This window comes from Haliotis rufescens, unplaced genomic scaffold (genome assembly GCF_023055435.1).
Source record: "Haliotis rufescens isolate VD_foot unplaced genomic scaffold, xgHalRufe1.0.p SCAF_14, whole genome shotgun sequence".
NCBI lineage: Eukaryota > Metazoa > Mollusca > Gastropoda > Lepetellida > Haliotidae > Haliotis > Haliotis rufescens.
Window position 1 is genome coordinate 14,396,145 of NW_025963824.1, and position 19,456 is coordinate 14,415,600.

General features: G+C 41.0%; 2 protein-coding genes across 2 annotated transcripts; both read right to left on the reverse strand.

Annotated features, from left to right (window-relative positions):
• Positions 1-2,180: 2,180 nt before the first annotated feature.
• LOC124124417 lies at positions 2,181-7,898 on the reverse strand. The gene is made up of 3 exons (XM_046487583.2): positions 7,766-7,898; positions 4,750-4,906; positions 2,181-2,377 (listed from the first exon to the last, which is right to left on the reverse strand). Exons 1-3 carry the CDS (start codon positions 7,803-7,805, stop codon positions 2,284-2,286), a joined length of 291 nt encoding a protein of 96 aa, XP_046343539.1. The 5' UTR covers positions 7,806-7,898; the 3' UTR covers positions 2,181-2,283.
• Positions 7,899-13,365: 5,467 nt separating this feature from the next.
• LOC124124418 lies at positions 13,366-15,551 on the reverse strand. The gene is made up of 3 exons (XM_046487584.2): positions 15,408-15,551; positions 14,651-14,807; positions 13,366-13,584 (listed from the first exon to the last, which is right to left on the reverse strand). The coding sequence occupies exons 1-3, from the start codon at positions 15,445-15,447 to the stop codon at positions 13,491-13,493; spliced, it is 291 nt and encodes a 96-aa protein (XP_046343540.1). The 5' UTR covers positions 15,448-15,551; the 3' UTR covers positions 13,366-13,490.
• Positions 15,552-19,456: the final 3,905 nt, after the last annotated feature.

Consider the following 19,456-nt stretch of genomic DNA (forward strand, 5'->3'; position numbering starts at 1 on the left):
ATTATTATACTGTCACCAGAGCGGCGGTGACCATATCATCAACAACCTGGCGACAAAATCATAGACGTGACGGTTGTTTGTTATCTCTATATTTCGAATAACAGATTTCTGGAGATATTAATTCTTTGGTTACATATGAAAGTCCACGTCGACCTATTCGCCCATCGTGTACGCCAACAGTTCCAGGAACAATTCAAGAATAGTCTTTTAATTTGGCTTTTATCTTCCACTTTTTCTAACTGCTCGAAAAGTTTAGATATATATATACCCTGGACTGTTCCAAAACATTAACTTCATATACGTCAAAATATTGGAGACAAAAAATACATAAATAGTAACTTTACAGACAAATAATCACACTTGACTGTGGACCATACGGAACCAGTAACATCGTTGAGCGCAATTATGCAACACAAGCCCTGCCCATCATTTTATCAGCCAATCAGAAATCAGTAGTCCGTTAGTGGGAGTGGCCTATTGCTTTTTCGGTTTATGCAAAACTTAGCCAATCAAACGCCATGGAATCATTTACTATTTATTTAGGGGCGGTCGGGTACCCTAGTGGTTAAAGCGTTGGCTCGTCACGCCGAAGACCCGGGTTCGATTCCCGACATGGGTACAATGTGTGAAGCCCATATCTGGTGTCCCCCGCCGTGATATTGCTGGAATATTGCTAAAAGCGGCGTAAAACCATACTCACTCACTCACTCACTACTATTTATTTATAAGGTAGACTTTTCCAATTGACCTGAATAAAATTGCCAAAAGAATACAAATTCTGATTGGTGACTTTGTGATTGATCAATCATTTTGAATCATTGGCAGAAGGCGATGGGTCTTTTGTGATGAAACCTGCATTTAAAGCTGTTTTTGTATTGGAATGTGTAATGTAAAACGTAAATCGGTGGCAAAGTCTGCGTCTGTCTGAGGTGTTTGAATTTGAAGCGAAGTCCACAGAACACTAAGGGGCGGTCGGGTAGCCTAGTGGTTAAAGCGTTCGCTCGTCACGCCGAAGACCCGGGTTCGATTCCCGACATGTGTACAATGTGTGAAGCCCATTTGTTGTGTCCACTGCCGTGATATTGCTGGAATATTGCTAAAAGCGGCGTAATTGACTATTGTAGCGTAAAACCTGAACACATCATTAGTCCCCAATTCAACACACATATATACCTGGGCCCCGATACGCAAAGCTATCGTAGCATTAATGTAATCCTATAGCTAACTCCCATACCTAACACAGATTAACTATAGTCGTAACGCTAAGAGGTGAGATGAAATGGGGTTTAACGTCGCGTCCAAGATTATTGCACTTATATAGCGACGTGCATGTACGTGTGTGTGTTTGTGTGGCTGCTTGTACTAGTCCGGACTGATGCCGATTTATAGTGCTAGCTCACTGAGATACCATGCCGCAGTTTAACATGAATACCCCACTCAGACACAGTATACTGACTCCAAGCCGACCAGTCCTTGTTTTAGCCCCTTAATGCCGAGCGCCAGACAGGGTAACAACAAGTACCATCTTTTAACGTCTTTTGGTATGACGCGGTCGGGGATCGAACCCCGGACCTTCCCCTCTTCGGGCGGACGCTCTACCACTAGACCACGGAGGCGGTCTGTAACGCTAAGAACTCTCTGTACAGCGGGGATCTGCCCCATGACGACAAAGCCCATCGGCCATGGGGGACGATTGCCGGTAAGAACATAGGTCCCCACCAACCTACGCTTGTCGTATGAGTGAGTGAGTGAGTGAATATGGTTTTACGCCGCTTTTAGCAATATTCAAGCAATATCAAGGCGGGGGAAACCAGAAATGGGCTTCACACAATGTACCCATGTTGGGTTCGAACCCGGGTCTTCGGCGTGATGAGCGAACGCTTTAACCACTAGGCTACCCGACCGCCCCGCTTGTCGTATGAAGTGATTAAATGGATCTGCTGGTCATACTCGGTGACAAAGTTGCAACATGTCATCATATCCCAAATGCTTGGATCAATGCTCATGATGTCAATCGCTGGAGTGTCTTGGATATACTTCGATTATTCCCAATCAAGTGTCAAAAAGCTGAATATTGCTGAGTGTGGCGTTAAACAACAAACAAACACTCAAAACGCAACATACATATACATTTAAAAAAAAATTGTTCCTTCGAATAACAGCCATAACAGACTCTCAAATACAATCTATACAATTTATTTGACATATTTCACAAATTACACACTGTACAAAAGACATTATCAGGTTTTGTTCAAACCGTGACAATACAGAGGATATTTCAATTTATTTGTCGAGATAAACAACATCGTTGCACTCGACCCACTGCTTGCCAACAAAGAACATCGGTATACACGCATGGTTAGGACAGGCGTCGAATCTGAAACCAAACAGTTTTTGAAATTAAAACGTGTAAAGTTGTTTAATTAGATAAATTGTGTCCGTCAATGCCAAATTTAAGACAGTCATCGAACCATGCTAAACGGCTGGAAGACCTAAAGCTGCACGTGGTCTAAATAGGCCGCAATGGTATTCCCTTTCTGCTCACGTCATAAGTATTATATCTTGATAAACAGTGTTTGTAATTAAAACGTGTAAAGTTGTTTATTTAGATAAATTGTGTCCGTCAATGCCAAATTTAAGACAGTCATCGAACCATGCTAAACGGCTGGAAGACCTAAAGCTGCACGTGGTCTAAATAGGCCGCAATGGTATTCCCTTTCTGCTCACGTCATAAGTATTATATCTTGATAAACAGTGTTTGTAATTAAAACGTGTAAAGTTGTTTATTTAGATAAATTGTGTCCGTCAATACCAAATTTAAGACAGTCATCGAACCATGCTAAACGGCTGGAAGACCTGAAGCTGCACGTGGTCTAAATAGGCCGCAATGGTATTCCCTTTCTGCTCACGTCATAAGTATTATATCTTGATTAACAGTGTTTGTAATTAAAACGTGTAAAGTTGTTTAATTAGATAAATTGTGTCCGTCAATGCCAAATTTAAGACAGTCATCGAACCATGCTAAACGGCTGGAAGACCTAAAGCTGCACGTGGTCTAAATAGGCCGCAATGGTATTCCCTTTCTGCTCACGTCATAAGTATTATATCTTGATGAACAGTTTTTGAAATTAAAACGTGTAAAGTTGTTTATTTAGATAAATTGTGTCCGTCAATACCAAATTTAAGACAGTCATCGAACCATGCTAAACGGCTGGAAGACCTGAAGCTGCACGTGGTCTAAATAGGCCGCAATGGTATTCCCTTTCTGCTCACGTCATAAGTATTATATCTTGATAAACAGTGTTTGTAATTAAAACGTGTAATGTTGTTTATTTAGATAAATTGTGTCCGTCAATACCAAATTTAAGACAGTCATCGAACCATGCTAAACGGCTGGAAGACCTGAAGCTGCACGTGGTCTAAATAGGCCGCAATGGTATTCCCTTTCTGCTCACGTCATAAGTATTATATCTTGATAAACAGTGTTTGTAATTAAAACGTGTAAAGTTGTTTATTTAGATAAATTGTGTCCGTCAATGCCAAATTTAAGACAGTCATCGAACCATGCTAAACGGCTGGAAGACCTGAAGCTGCACGTGGTCTAAATAGGCCGCAATGGTATTCCCTTTCTGCTCACGTCATAAGTATTATATCTTGATTAAACAGACATCGTATCTCGCAACACAAAGAAATAATTGAATAAACATCTATTGCCCTATTTCCATGTCTTATTTAAAATGGCAGCTCGATACCTTAAGTTGTCTCGAACTCCTTGGGACTTAAGAAATTGTTCGACTTATCCGGCGTCGACACAACCAAGTTCAAGACAACCGGGTTCGGCAGTATATTATTAGTTATGGTGTCTTTAGTCGCCGTTTGCGGAGTCATTTTAGGTTAGCAGAAAAATATTCGGCGAGGCGTCAGTCCAATATCTTTTTGCTAACCAAATATGACACAGTATACGTCAATTAAAGACACCATGACGAATTTATTATGCCGAAAAGTTTACACTATCTGGTGTCCATATCGCACGTGTCAGGACAAAATGAAAACTTGACACTTGCAACAGCTGACGATGAGGGTCAAAGGGAGACTACTCTTCAAACCTTTGAGGCCAAGCTATAAAGTATAATTTTAACTATAATCTTTATCAATAAAGTCACGAACGTGATCTTAAAAAATATCAATGTCCTTGCACCTGAAAATTAATGATAATAAAACACAAAATAGTGAAGAATAACGAATTTCTGTACCAGATATTTCATGTGGAAAACGTGAGGTGGGTGGGTGTTGGAAAATGGCTGATACTGATCTTGGATTTTTATTGACGGGATACGTGCTCACGAGGGGTTAGTAGTTCTGCTCTCTTATTGGCCAGTCTCACTATATATATATATATATATATATATATATCTATATCTATATCTATATATATCTTGAATATTACTTCAGATAGATCACAGCGATGTTGTTGGCGGAATGCCGGAATATATTCAAGCGTTTATCACTGCGAGTGAGTGAGTGAGTGAGTTTATCCCTCCCACCCCTCTCTATGAACACATTTTAGTTCTATCACAGGGCGTCAGCTTGATATTGTTGAATCCTGGCGTAACCTGACTTAACTTTGACGAGCGCAGGTTTGGTGCTGACATTGTACTGAATTATTACTCAAATCGGCGGAAACCTTCCTCGTACTCGATGTTTGGGTACGATCTGACACAAACACAGCCAGCACATGCAGGTACTTACTTGCAGACAGCGCCAGGGACGTCGGCACAGGGCTCATCAGCAAACATGTCGCAGGGGTCCCAGGCACAGAAGCTCATGTAGCCGAAGGATTCTTCCTGTGGGGGGCAGACATACCCCTCCTCCCGTCGGGCCACCTTGCCCACCTCTCTGCACATTGCTGCAAGTAACACAACCCATGGCGTTTAAGCTGTGCCAATTAATGATGGTTTACAAGTCCAGGAATATTATGATGAGTATGAGTATCGATAGCTACGTCATTTCACTGGAGTGGGCGAGTGAATGAGTGTGATTTTACGTCGCTTTTCTCAATAATCCAGCAATATCATTGCAGGGGACAATGACATATAGGTTTCACTAATTGGAAATATTTGAGGAAGCGAACCCGGTCCATCGGCTTGACGAGCGACCGTTTTACCCTCCAGGCTAACCTAATATCACATAACTTGAAATTAAACCACACAATAATTACTAATTCGGAAATAATAATAATAATGATGATGATGATGATGATGATGATGATGATGATGATGATGATAATAATAATAATAATAATAATAATATCCCATCAGGGGAAAATTATGTCTATTGGTTTAGGGGGTTACGCAAACTTTTAAAAGAAATTTGAAAACACTCCCAATCACCCATCTGTGTATTTTAATTCAATCTTGCCGAACCATGTATGTATTGATCTTCTAAAATTTAAATAGATATGCAGTGTCTAACAAGTTCGCGTTGATATTTTAAAGATTAAATTAATCAGCGAAATTCCGGTTTCGCAGTTCAAAACGTATTGAAACATTTGTTGATCGAGTTTTCGATTTCGCGAACACCTGGTGTCATCGCGTATTTTTAGTTGCCCATTTATGTAATTTTCTCCTCTATTTGGCCTTTTTTGCAGAATGGAATCTGTTTCGGCATCTAATCGCGACTGGTTATTTCCTGGCGTCGTCGTTTAATACGCAATGACGGACTGAATATTGACTTACAGTAAACTACGGTTATAACGAACTCAAAGGGACTACTAATTTTAGTTCGTTATAACCGTAGTTCGTTATAAGTACATATACAGCATGAATACAGCAAGTAGTCGTGACCAAAAAGTAAGTTCGTTATATCCGTCAGTTCGTTATAAGCGTGTTCGTTATAACCGTAGTTCACTGTAGTTGGATTTCAATTGTAATATCCCATCTATTTAGATATCAGTTCGTTTTCGTTTTGTTGACTTTTTGTATTTACCGCAAATGTCCACAAACCAGTGTTTTCATAAGCACGGCGGCTTTAAAATGCCACTTATAGATATTACACCCAAGACTAGCATTAGATGTGACCCCTGATATTTACATGATATATACAACTGTCTCTATTATGAATTACATTGACTCGTTACTATGTTTCGTGTTATGTACACGCGGGTAACACGTAGGACGTTAATTAATCTGCACATTATATCACGATAGTGTTAATCACTCAATAATAATATTTCAATGATGATTACGCGTGTTAACGAGTGTAGGTTGCAGATAAACAGGAAACAAGTATGATATTCACAAATTGTGGTTCTACATTACATATTGTTATTAGATTTGATAAGGCACGGATTGTGGACAGTTCAATGGGCGAGGGTAGTAATTGACCCTCTGAAAATGTCAACTTTTAAAGATACTTAGAGAAGAAATCCAGGAGCAAGTCTATGACTGAAGGTAAATATTTCATCATTAGTTTGTAATTATAGTGAGTGAGTTGGGTTTAACGCCGCTTTTAACAGTATTCCAGTTATAACACGGCGTGTAAGCTTAATGTGGGAGGAAAGCCCGAAGTGATGCAGGTCTCAGACGTTTACCACTTTGGTGAAACCCACGAGCACGGGTATGGTTGCTGACAAACCTAGAAACATAACTGGGTCGAACCGGGATTCGAACCCACAATCATCGGTTTCTGGCGTGCCCAAGGGAAAGCAACTCTGCACAGAGAATCGCGGCGCATTAGACGACTGGGCCACCCATGCCCCCAGTTCTTAATGATCACACATCTAGGCCCCGTTCCAAAAAGCGATCCCATTCTAAGGCGATCGTAACTCCAATACTTTAACATTGGCCTACAATAGTCGTTGCTTAAGATAACCTTTGATAACTTTAAAGGGTTTCTTTGTTAAATGATGCAGATCGTGTTGGTTCCCTTCCCGAGAAGTTGGAACGGTTGAATATGAAATGTGAACGTTATTGTTTGTTTGTTTGTTTGTTTGTTGTTTAACGCCGCACTCAGCAATATCCAGCTATATGACGGCGGTCTGTAAATAATCGAGTCTGGGCCAGACAATCCAGTGATTGATAACATGAACATCGATCCACGCAATTGGGATCGATGACATGCAACAACCAAGTCAGCGAGCCTGACCAACCGATCCCGTTAGTCGCCTCTTACGACAAGCATGGTCGCCTCTTACGACAAGCATAGTCGCCTTTCACGTCAAGCATGGGTTGCTGAAGACCTATTCTACCCCTGATCTTCACGGGCTGAACGTTATTGACGCCCATTATAACGAAATGTGAACCATTTGCGACTTTGCTTGTCCATGCATGATTACAGTCTTAGCATAAACGCCTAAAAAATATAACATATTGAAATATTAAAAATAATGTTTCTTTTTCCTTTCATTTTTTCTTTTTATGTGGATGTGGTCAAAATGCAATGTCGCTTTAAAGAGTTTGTCATTTCAAAGCATAAAGGGCGGTCAAGTAGCCTAGTGGTTAGAACGTTCGCTCGTCACGCCGAAGATAAGGGTTCGATTCTCCACTGGGTGAAATGTGTGAAGCCTATTTCTGGTGTCCTCGCTGTGATATTCCTGGAATATTGCTAAAAGCGGCTTAAAACCATAGTCCATCACTTCAGAGTTTACATAAGAGATTGGTTTCGTCTATCAATATGAAATATTGAGAATAATTACGAGTCATTATGGAATTCATTTGGCTGAAAAGGCAAGGAAAGGTACACCCCGAAACAAAAAAGGTGAACTCACCAGCTCCGACCACGACAAGGAGAACACAGAGGACCTTCATTGTTGTTTCAAAGTCAGAGATCGCTCAGAATCAAAACAAGGAGTTATGACTCAACTGCGAACAAAGAGGGCATTTATACACCCGAGAAAACGCCAACTAGCGTCCAATGCCCACAACAAATTACAAATTTTAATCCAATTAAGATTCATTACTAGTGTTAATTGCAATCGTATTAGAAGTCATGTCGTTTAGAACACGAATCTCAGCATTTTTATCACTGGGCGGTCGACCATCTGGGACGAAGGATAACTCACATTGGGACAAGTGGCATTGGCCTCCGAGGCGTGAATTTCCATAAAGAGGTTTCTTAGCGCACGCTATATTTATCGAAATGTCAACCGTGAATTATTACGTTGTACTTATTTCCTTACGTAGATTAAAATGTGTTTGGCATTGACATGGACTATGTGTTTGAACTTTAAGATATAATTGATTAAATTCATTGGTTCAGGGCTCTTGTTTGGATGGTTATAACGGTAAATTTCCCTTCGTTTAAAATCAGTGGGACTCAAATGCCACATTTGTGGCATCTGAAGGTTATGGTTTATTAGTGGTGTTTATGTTTATGATTAGTTCAATTTAATTCCTGTTGTGAAATTATCGTTGAGGAAATTATAATGAGTTTGTTATTCTCGTCGGTAGGGTGTTCCATTTGACAAATGCATTTCATTCAGTTATTATTACCACTTTATAGAGAACAGGAGTAAACTTACAACTTTCGAAGTTGGGGGATGCCTTCTTGGCTTAGTGGTGGATACCGCGTCATACCAAAATACTTTAAAAGATGGTACTTGTTGTTACCCTGTCTGGCGTTCGGCATTCAGAAACTAAAACAAGGACTATCGGCTCTGAGTCAGTATACTGTGTCTGAGTGGGGTATTCATGTTCAACTGCGGCATGGTATCTCAGTGGGCTAGCACTATAAACCGGCCTTAGTCCAAACTAGTACAATAATATTGTGCAATAAGTGCGAGAACCATGAACGTCAAACCCCATATCACTAACCCCACCTCCCAAAGGAAGGGTCATCGTTTGAAGATCGTTATTTAACCGAATATATATTATTACTTTATTAATAACTCTTATAATATCACAACAGAATCTGATTTAATCACACAGTAAGCACATTTTATTAACTCAAGAAACCCTACATTGTATTACAATAAAAAGAAAACATTATCTCATTAACTCTTCACCTTTCTCGTTCGTATGATTTCTTCACTGAAATATGTTCATTACACTTTTCTGGGTCTAAAAGTTTTAACTTTAATTTCAATGACTAATTGTGAAATATAAGATATTTTTGTTTAGCCTGCTAGGATACGTAGTATTTGCTTAAGTGAGTGAGTGAGTGTTTGGTTTAATTTCATCTTCCCGATTGAATAGCAAGATAAAGTTGCAGTATATAAATCTCAATAGAGTACTTACATGGTTGTGCTTGAGAGGTAAAAGTTCTTGATCTATATTGCCTATAATACTTTTTACATGTGACACCTTTTTCGTCTTTGGGGAAACCAAATTTATTGGTAAACATCTGCCGGTTTTGAATCAGTGAAGGAAGTTGGTTTAAAACCATTTTGAACAGTATTTCAGGTCGAAGACGAAGTGATGCAGGTCTCAGACGTTTACCACTTTGATGAAACCCACGAGCGAGGGTATGGTCCTGACAATCCTAGAAACATAATCGACGCGAACCGGAATTCGAACCCACAATAATAAGTTCCTGGTGTGTCCAAGGGACGCAACTCTGCACAGCAAATTGCGGCGCGTGAGACGATTAGGCCACCAATGCCCCTAATTAATAAAAACAGGTGTAGAAGGCTAATCTATTTTCTGATCAAGAATATGTATTTTGAAGAGGTGAGGTGAGGTGAAATTGGGTTTAACGTCGCGTCCAAGATTATTGCACTTATATAGCATGCACGTGTTAGTGTGTGTGAGTCTGCTTGTACTAGTCCGGACTGATGCCGAATTATAGTGCTAGCCCACTGAGATACCATGCCGCAGTTTAACATGAATACCCCACTCAGACACAGTATACTGACTCCGAGCCGACCAGTCCTTGTTTTAGCCCCTTAATGCCGAGCGCCAGACAGGGTAACAACAAGTACCATCTTTTAACGTCTTTTGGTATGACGCGGCCGGGGGCTCTCCGGGCGGACGCTCTACCACTAGACCACGGATGCGGTCGTATTTAGTAGAGGGCCTCTGATCACACACGTGACACAGTATCTTCATCAATTATAATGTTACTGTTGCCATGGTAATTCCGGGTTAGAATTATTCCGCAGCATCCTATATGCTGGCCGAAGGAAAATACTTAACTGATCAGGTAGTCAAGCTCGGTCACGCGTGGCTCGTTGCTCATAATATCAATCACAGGTTTGTCAAGCCCAGACTTTATCATTTGAAGGACATGGATGGAGGTGGAAGTTTGACAAATGCGGCGTAAAACAACCCCAGATTAAACCAAAAAGATGGGAAAACGCTACATCGATATTTGGATAAATTGTATACTTATATTCATGCCATCCATTATTGATAATTTAAAACATAACAATTTCCTATTTGGGATACGTCAAGGTTGCATGCTGAAGCCTCTTATTTTAGTCACAAGTAAACCATGAACTGGGATACTTGCAGACGCATCACGGTGGCTCTTTTCCCCACGATATCATACTGATTTGTGTCTATCCCACTCGACACGTATTATTGCCTCCTGTGACAGGATAGAAAAACTGATTTTTTATTTGAAAAAAGTTTCAACGGCCTCGATGATGACATACCACATTAAGATAGGGGTAATACTACATGCACTGAAATAATTAATTACATGCTGATATGAACAAGAAATTCTGTATTTTATTTACATAGACCATGGACTTTAATATTTACACCTCAATGAGTTAAAAAGTCATATTCATTTTGCAAGGTCATCTGATACCGTCACAATCAGGCTATCTGAAACTCCATCACCGTCATCTTGATATATCACAAACTTCTTCATCCACAATTGTTCCGAATTAAATAAAGACGTTTAAATATTGAATATAGTAAAAAATGTCGTCATTTTAAATCCAGGATGGCTGCCAAATGGTCGACGAAAAAATGAAATTACTGAAGTTCTTGTTGCAACAAAAAATTTAATGAGTGCAAAGACTCAAACGTGATATGTCTCCCAAAATTATCAATGACATATGCAAGGCACATTTTATTTGCCCTGATTAAAAACTGTTGACTGTAATTATAGAAATGCGTTCCAATAATTTACATAAACTGCTAATTGATGAAATAGGACGATAATTACATGGCTTGAGTGTTAAATAATGTCATCAAGTGACTTAATTTCCTCTTTGCGGGACACCCATGTACTATATGTTAAATAGCAAACACAAGTGGCCTATTGGGGAAGAGTGGGTGGGAGTAGCTCAACGTCAAGTCCTGTTGCATGCTTGTCCTCCATACTGCTAATGATATTCACCTTGACAATTTAACCATAAAGAATCTATAAGTATTTTCTTATAAAAATGGTCAACTTTGTCAGGTGACGAGATAAACATGTTATTTTACTATAAAAAAAAAAAAGCTCTTTTTTTTAAAAAAATAATTCTAATCTTCATCTTTCTCTAAAATAGTGTCACTGAGGCAGACTTAAAGTGGGATGGAGCGGCCAAAGCCAAGGAATATGATCAGAGCCAAGGCTTAAAACACTCTGGATTTATCTCATTTAAGCCGTGGATTGAGTTGGGCCTCTTAAACCGACGTCAAGTGTTATTTTACTGCAGTGACATATCCATTTTATATTTTCAGATAAATACAGTATCTCATCACTAAATTCATACCAATCTGTTTTACGATTTCGAACCAAACTAACTCGAGGTTATTATCACCCGTTGTAGAAACAAGCGAATGCTCTTAAAAAAATAAACGCCAATCGATTAAAGGTAATGACATCAACCCAATTGGAAATTGTATTGATTTAAATAATCTTTTAATTTTTTTCAATAAAATAAAGTTTTTATTACATGACAGAAGGATCTCTGTTCTGAATCTGTTTCGGCAGATAATCGAGACTGGTTATGTTGTTGTTGTTGTTGTTGTTGTTGTTGTTGTTGTTGCAATTTCGTCTGACCTGTCCCTCTTTGAGATTCCTGTGTGTGAGTAGGGTACACATATCTATTGTGAGTTTGGTATTCGCAGAATTTCTGTTTTCGTATTGATATGATTTCTGTTTTCGTATATTGATATAATTTCATTTTTATCTTTGGCTGCTCTGTTTATATTCGTTCGAGTAGCTGTCCATCTCTCAGAAATAGAGTTAGTTTGGCCTTCGCTATTGCATCTCTTGGCTTAAGGAGATCTACGACAGATAGCGGATCTAACTGCAGTTCTTGTTTTAACCGAGCTCGGCGTGGTTATATTCTCTGGTGACGGCGTTTTATATTCATCGAAAAGTGCCATGCCTTATCACCTTATTATAATTTTCTGTGTTTTTTTTGTAACTATTCCAACCACTCTAGTCTCCGTTCTTCAATGTAAGATAAACCAGGGTTGTTGTGAGGTCGTATTTTGACTTCGTTGCTAAAGGATAATATCGTTACGGAGCATTAAAGCTTCCTGTTGAAATAACTTGGATTTTGTATGACTGAATTATTAAACTTCACCCGACCTAGTCTATGTTCCCGTGTCAAATAACTGGCCCGTGATGATCTGGGTTAGAATTGGTCTTCAGCAACCTATGCCTGTCGTAAGAGAGGACTAACGGGATGCGTAGATCAATGTTCATGATGTCAATCACTGGGTTGTCTGATCAAGACTCGATTATTTAGAGACTACCGTCAATTATCTGTAATATTACTAGTACGGAGTTAAAAAAAAACCATTACCCCACCTTACATTAAAATACTTCCCTCTGGTTAATGAGAGGGCAATTATTTTCCATATAATGAGAAATCAAACGGAACACATCTTGTAACTTGCTTATCTCGCATAAGTATCGTTGAGGTGAAATGAACCGATGTTTATCCGCTGCATTAGGTAAAGGGAAGTCACTCGGTTTTTTATGCTTCGTATGTTAGCTGTCAAAATGGCTGAATCAAAGCGCTTTACTCGGTAAAACTTCGGACATATATTCCGACTGGATATCGGCAAGATAAATTCGTTGTCAGTCGATCCCTTGGGGCATAAGGTGTGATGTACCCTGTGTGTGAGCCTGACGGGTGGGAGTACAGAGGATCACACACAGGGTACATCACAACATATACGCCTTGCGATCAGTTGACAACTTATAATGTCAAATAACCATACTCTTTTTATATACGATTGTTTTCTATTGAGGCTGGTCTGACGATGGTCGTACGTTGTTTACAGTACTAAATGTGTGCCCAATGAAGATGGTCAAAGGCAAAACAGTGGTGAAAATGATATGAAAAAATAACTAAAGCCACACGACTACACCATTCAATCCAGCATCTATCCATGAATTAAACAAAACTAGAAACAAGGTTGGATCATAAGGTTAATCCTTCAAATATGAAACATATAAAGCAAATACAAGATAAACAATCTATACACTTTATTAGAAATATGACATAAATTACACGTATATATATGGAAAGTATGTATACAACACCAAGAAAATATCAGCCTTTGTAATATGTGGAACATAGAGACGATGTGTTAGACTCAGTACTCTCGATAGACGGTGTCTTCGCATTCCACCCAGTGCTTGTCCACAAAGAACATGGGAATACAGTTATGGTTGGGACACACGTCGAATCTGAAACAAAGATATTTGTGATTTAGAGGCGGGTTGAGTTGAATTGAGTTGAGGTGAGGTTAGTTGTGGCGGGGTGCGATGCGGTGCGGTGCGGTGCGGTGCGGTGCGGTGCGGTGCGGTGCGGCGGGGTGCGGTGTGGTGTGGCGCGGTGCGGCGGGGTGCGGTGCGGTGCGGCGCGGTGCGGCGCGGTGCGGTGCGGTGCGGTGAAGCGAGGCGAGGCAAGGCGAGGCGAGGTGGGTTGACGTGACGTGACGTGACGTGACGTGACGTGACGTGACGTGACGTGACGTGACCCCTATTGTTGATCATTAGGACGTACAGTACAAAGCCTCCAATATCAAAGCCTATCAGGACTCACATCATCACTAACATAGCTACCAGTGGATGTTTACAATACTAGCGAATATTACAAATTGCTCGGTGATGGACAGAATTAACAGCCAAACAATGGTGACATAAAACGACTTTAATCACACGAGGATTTGGCAACGGCTATTCACCATCACTCTTTTTAATATTTTATATTTTATATGCAACCTGGCCCTAATGGAGATCCCCTTTAACATCAGACGGAAATATCGAATAATGCTGCATGTGAACAAAGCGACAATGTTTCTCTCCATGATTTCATTGTATATTATAAGCATGTGTTTACAAGTCAAAATAGGGATTGTATTGACATATTTTTTGTCACTGATGCATCAAATTAGAAATGTTCTCAAACCATAAAACGTTGTGAAAGTTTTACCGAGGCCTCGAACGGTGAAACCCTGATCAAACAACTTTTAAGCAAGAGTCGTGTAACGCTCTTTCAATTATTCCCAGAGAAAGCTTGCTTGATTGTAACTCCAAAGTTGTGAAAGTAGACACCAAAGTAACTCTTCACGTACTTTGGAATTAATTACTGCTATTTTAGACTTGTTAAACGTATTTTTAAAATGTAAGTTTCAGTGTCTTTGACTGAGGTTGTTGTATCGACACATGTTACAAGTAACTAGCATTTCTGTTACCCGCGTTGTTTGGGTACGATCTGACACAAACACAACCAGCACATGCAGGTACTTACTTGCAGACAGCGCCAGGGACGTCAGCACAAGGCTCATCAGCAAACATCTCGCAGGGATCCCAGGCACAGAAGCTCATGTAACCGAAGGATTGTTCTGTTGGGGGGCAGACATACTCCTCTTGCCGTCGGGCCAGCTTGCCTGCCTCTTCGCACACGGCTGTCGAGTAACATAAACCCATTAGTATCACATATACACACTTATATAGGCTGTCGTCATGGGTCTTATATATCGCTGAATATAAACTATATACTAAACATTCATATTTAGCGAGTGAGTAGGGTTTTACGTCGCTTCAGCAATACTCCAGCAATACCAGAAATGGGCTTCACGCATTGTACCATGTGGGGAATCAAACCCGGACCTTCGGCGTCATGAGCGAACGCTTTAACCACTAGGCTACCCACAGCCCTAAATCATCTTGAGGAAATCCCTGTGAGTGAGTGAGTGAGTTGGGTTTAACGCCGCTTTTAACAGTATTTCAGTTATATCGCGGCGTGTAAGCCTAATGTGGGAGGAAAGCCCAAAGTGATGCAGGTCTCAGACGTTTACCCCTTCGGTGAAACCCACGAGCACGGTAAGGTGCTGACAAACCTAGAAACACAATCTTGGCGAACCGGGATTCGAACCCACAATCATAGGTTTCTGGCGTGTCCAAGGGACGCAACTCTGCAAGGCGAATCGCGGCGACTTAGACGACTGGGCCACCCGTGCCCCCGAAATCCCTGTGAAGTAAGAAAACGAGAAGAATGAACTCACCCGCTCCGACTACGACAAGGAGGATACACAGAACCTTCATTGTTGTGTGTTCGTCAGATCGTCAGAATGGAAACACCGGCAATGACCAGACCAGGAACCGAGAGGGAATTTATACACCTCCGACCAACGCCAACTAGCGTCCGATGCCCACGACCAATTAGAACTTTCCTTGCAATTAAGATGTATTACTGATATAATTGCGTCGCTCAGAACACGAATCCAACAATGAGGTCCCCGGGCGGTCGAGCATCTGGGATGGTTGACGGTGACAGATCATGAGATATGTCATTTCGTAATTAGTTTCGCGTTGTTTATGCTGATCGAAATGTCGACCTTTTTTTAACTTGCAGATTAAAATGTGATGCTGGCTTGGGACACGTGTTTGCTTATATCCCAAAGCTAAAATAAATTTTAAAAATAATAATTTAGTAATGAAGAAAAAAAAAAAGTGAAGTAAAGTGAAGTGATGTAAAGTAAAGTAAAGTGATGTAAGGTGAAGACAAGTGATGTAAATTAAATTGAAGTGATGCGATATGATGTGATGTGATGTGATGTGAATTGATATAAAGTAAAGTGATGTGAAGTGATATAAGTGAAGTGAAGTGATGTGAAGTGAAGACAAGTGATGTAAATTAAGTGAAGTGATGTGATGTGATGTGAAGTGATATAAAGTAAAGGCGTGAAGTGAAGTGAAAAGAAGTGAAGTGAAAAAAAATGTCCGAATGATTTATTTAGTTTCATGGTTTTGTTTCATGTTTAGTATCACTGTATTGTTTCGTTTTATTGAGAAGGGTATTAATGAATATGTGTTTGTTCTTTTCGCATTATGGATGAAATATTGCTGAAAAATATTTACTTTCTCTCACAGACCATTTTCACTTTTTACCGAGAATTTCAACGTTTGTATTGTAGGATGAGATGTATTATTGCTATGCTGTAATTGAGTTCCATTGATGTGTGAGTGTGTGGGTGGGTGGGATGTGGGGGTGGAGGTGGGGGTGGGGGTGGTGGTGTGGGTGGGGTGTGGGGGTGTGGGGGTGTATTATGTCACTGGGCCACCCGTAGTTATAGTGATATAACTGGAATACACTCTTCAAAAAATGAAACGCACAGGTAGTATGTAGTTCACTGAACCTGACTAAACAAAAAAACCGGTAGTTATTGGAAAATGTTGGTGGACTGATATTCGACAAACGGTGACTCAAAACGCAGACATTGTCGATTTGCAATGTCTTAAACGGCATTGTTTTCACACTTGTTCAGGGGGCGGTCGGGTAGCCTAGTGGTTAAAGCGTTCGCTCGTCACGTCGAAGACCCGGGTTCTATTCCTCACATGGGTACAATGTGTGAAGCCCATTTCTGGTGTCCCCCGCCGTGATATTGCTGGAGTATTGCTGAAAGCGGCGTAAAACCATACTCGCTCACATGGCACGTGCAAGTTATGGCATTCGTAACTCGTAGTAGTGGCTAGAAAAAGGCAAGCATAAGCTGTCAAGCATGTCATTCAATTGTCAAGTTCGAAAATGCCGAGACTAAGCGCTGCCGATCGGAACATCGCCATAGGACGTATCCAAAGACGGGAATCGCAGTCTTCTGTTGCACGCCACTTCAACGTCCACCACAACACCATTTGCCGCCTTTGTGACCGATACACACAGTTCAATTCCACTGCAGACCGTCCGAGAACCTGACGACCAAGAGTTACCACCCCTGCACGGGATCGCTACATTCGACTGTTCCACCTACGTCATCGCAATGCAACAGCTTTGGATACTGCAGGACGCATCTCTGGTTTGAGGAGGATATCGGACCAGACTGTCAGGAACCATCTTCGCGAGGCTGGAATCCGACCCAGAAGACCAGTTATTGTCCCTGTTTTGCAACAGATCCATCGACAGCGACGCTTGCGTTGGTACCATACCTTACAGCTTTGGAATTTGAGAAACTGGAGCTTGAAAAATGTTGACAATTGAAATGCAAATCATTGACTTATGCTTGTCTTTTTATAGCCACTACCACGAGTTACGATGCCATAACTTGCACGTGCATTTTGCTTTACTGTTTTCCTCCATGCCATTTTTTGAACATGTGTGAAAACAATGCCGTTTAAGAGATTGCAAATCGACAATGGCTGCGTTTTGACGCACCGTTTGTCGAATATCGGTCCACCAACATTTTCCAATGACATATATCCACATATATACCGGCTTTTTGTGTAGTTGGGTTCAATGAACTACATACTTCTTGTGCGTTTCTTTTTCTGAAGAGTGTATTATTGAATTTTCTGTCCCTTTTGACACTAATGTGATTGACAAGATTCGGGAAAACAGGCAAATATGCGGACCTCGCTTTCGAAATGTCACCCTTGCATCCCAAGTACCAAGTTGTCCGACTCCAGATTGTCCTTGGTGCCTTAGTTTTGGTACCTCCCATTCTGTTGACCGACATTGGCGGAGTACCTGGGTTTGCTACCAGGAATACAGCCCTTCTGACAATCTGGGTAATGAAGAAGGCTCCAGTGTTGGGGAGTCTTCACATTCTCCGAAACGTTCTGGGTGTGTTTGACTAGGCAGCGCTTCCTGGGAGAAGTCCCATTCGCTGTCTGGGCTGCGTGTAGAGGGGGCAAGGGCCCTGAGCTGATGATGAGCCTCACCAGCTAGACTATGCAAGGATCACCCAAACCCTCTTTACTGCATTTTTTATTTTAATCTGTACAGAATAATGTGCATAGTTATAATGGGCCAAATTCACACCCTATAACAAGCTCAAAGCGCTACATTATTACCTCGGTCAATGGATCAGTGTGTACACGATTTTTATTCTCAACTCCCTGGGGAGTATACGACCCAAGTTGCCTGTTAGGAGTGTTCAATGCCAGGTGAACAGAGGCACATAGCGATCAAAGTCACCAGCTCAAGGAGACATCACATGTGCCACATGTGCTTCAGAGTGGGGCTGGATCGAAACCCTAGAAACTCTCAGGAGTCAAGCTGCGGTCACCCATCCAGCTACTCTCCGCCACCTACATTCTATACCAGCTCTATACACCGTGTATATTCTGGGTTAAACTTGTTTCACATCAACCTGTATTTATTACACGAAAATTTTAATGGATCGGGTGGACAGGCTCGATGACTTGGTTGATTGTATGTCTTACACGGACGATGTTCACGATGGTTGTTTGTTTGTTTGTTTGTTGTTTAACGCCGCACTCAGCAATATTCCAGCTATATGACGGCGGTCTGTAAATAATCGAGTCTGGACCAGACAATCCAGTGATTGAAATCATCACCATCGATCCACGCAATTGGGATCGATGACATGCATCAACCAAGTCAGCGAGCCTGACCATCCGATCCGGTTAGTCGCCTTTTACGACAAGCACAGTCGCCTTTTACAGCAAGCATGGGTTGCTGAAGACATATTCTACCCTGGATCTTCACAGGCCTGTTCGTTTCAGTAAGCCTATTCAACGTTCACACGTTTTAAACAAGCTTTCGCTGTTCTACAGTGTAATTAGAAAAAAAATCAAAATTCTGCACGAGTTCTGCACGCAAAGTGATTTTCTACCCCGGATCTTCGAGGGTCTGTTCACGATTTCAATCAATGGTTTGTCTAGACCTGACTCGAATATTAACAGACCGGCTGTAATATTGCTGAAGAGCATTTGGGAACACAAGACCCACGTTAGTTCTGCAAACCAGGGTCTTCGAAGGGACAAGCCGACGCTTTAACCACTAGGCTACCCCACTGCTATACCATGCGTGACTGTGATGTGTGTAGGCATGATTTCGTGATAACAAATAACTCGGCCACTCTGACATGAACAACCTAATGCTGATATCACTCGCATAATCTGTCTGAGTGGGCATGTAATTGACATGATTTATGGTGAAATCAACAACCCTGTCCGCGAGTCGTAACGCCACGCTAGCGTTAATTGAAATAAATGTCACCCAAATTAGCTGCTATTAACATCTACTAATGACTGATGATTTCAGCGTAGATTACCCCGTCTATATGACACAGGGACAAATACATTATCAATC

Bases quoted from the DNA above. Each gene is read 5' to 3' on its own strand.
- LOC124124417 (XM_046487583.2), bottom strand. From the start codon at position 7,805: ATGAAGGTCCTCTGTGTTCTCCTTGTCGTGGTCGGAGCTG. The intron at 4,907-7,765 runs GTGAGTTCACCT...TGTTACTTGCAG, and splicing joins CCTTGTCGTGGTCGGAGCTG to CAATGTGCAGAGAGGTGGGC. The intron at 2,378-4,749 runs GTAAGTACCTGC...GTTTGGTTTCAG, and splicing joins GTCCCTGGCGCTGTCTGCAA to ATTCGACGCCTGTCCTAACC.
- LOC124124418 (XM_046487584.2), bottom strand. From the start codon at position 15,447: ATGAAGGTTCTGTGTATCCTCCTTGTCGTAGTCGGAGCGG. The intron at 14,808-15,407 runs GTGAGTTCATTC...GTTACTCGACAG, and splicing joins CCTTGTCGTAGTCGGAGCGG to CCGTGTGCGAAGAGGCAGGC. The intron at 13,585-14,650 runs GTAAGTACCTGC...TCTTTGTTTCAG, and splicing joins GTCCCTGGCGCTGTCTGCAA to ATTCGACGTGTGTCCCAACC.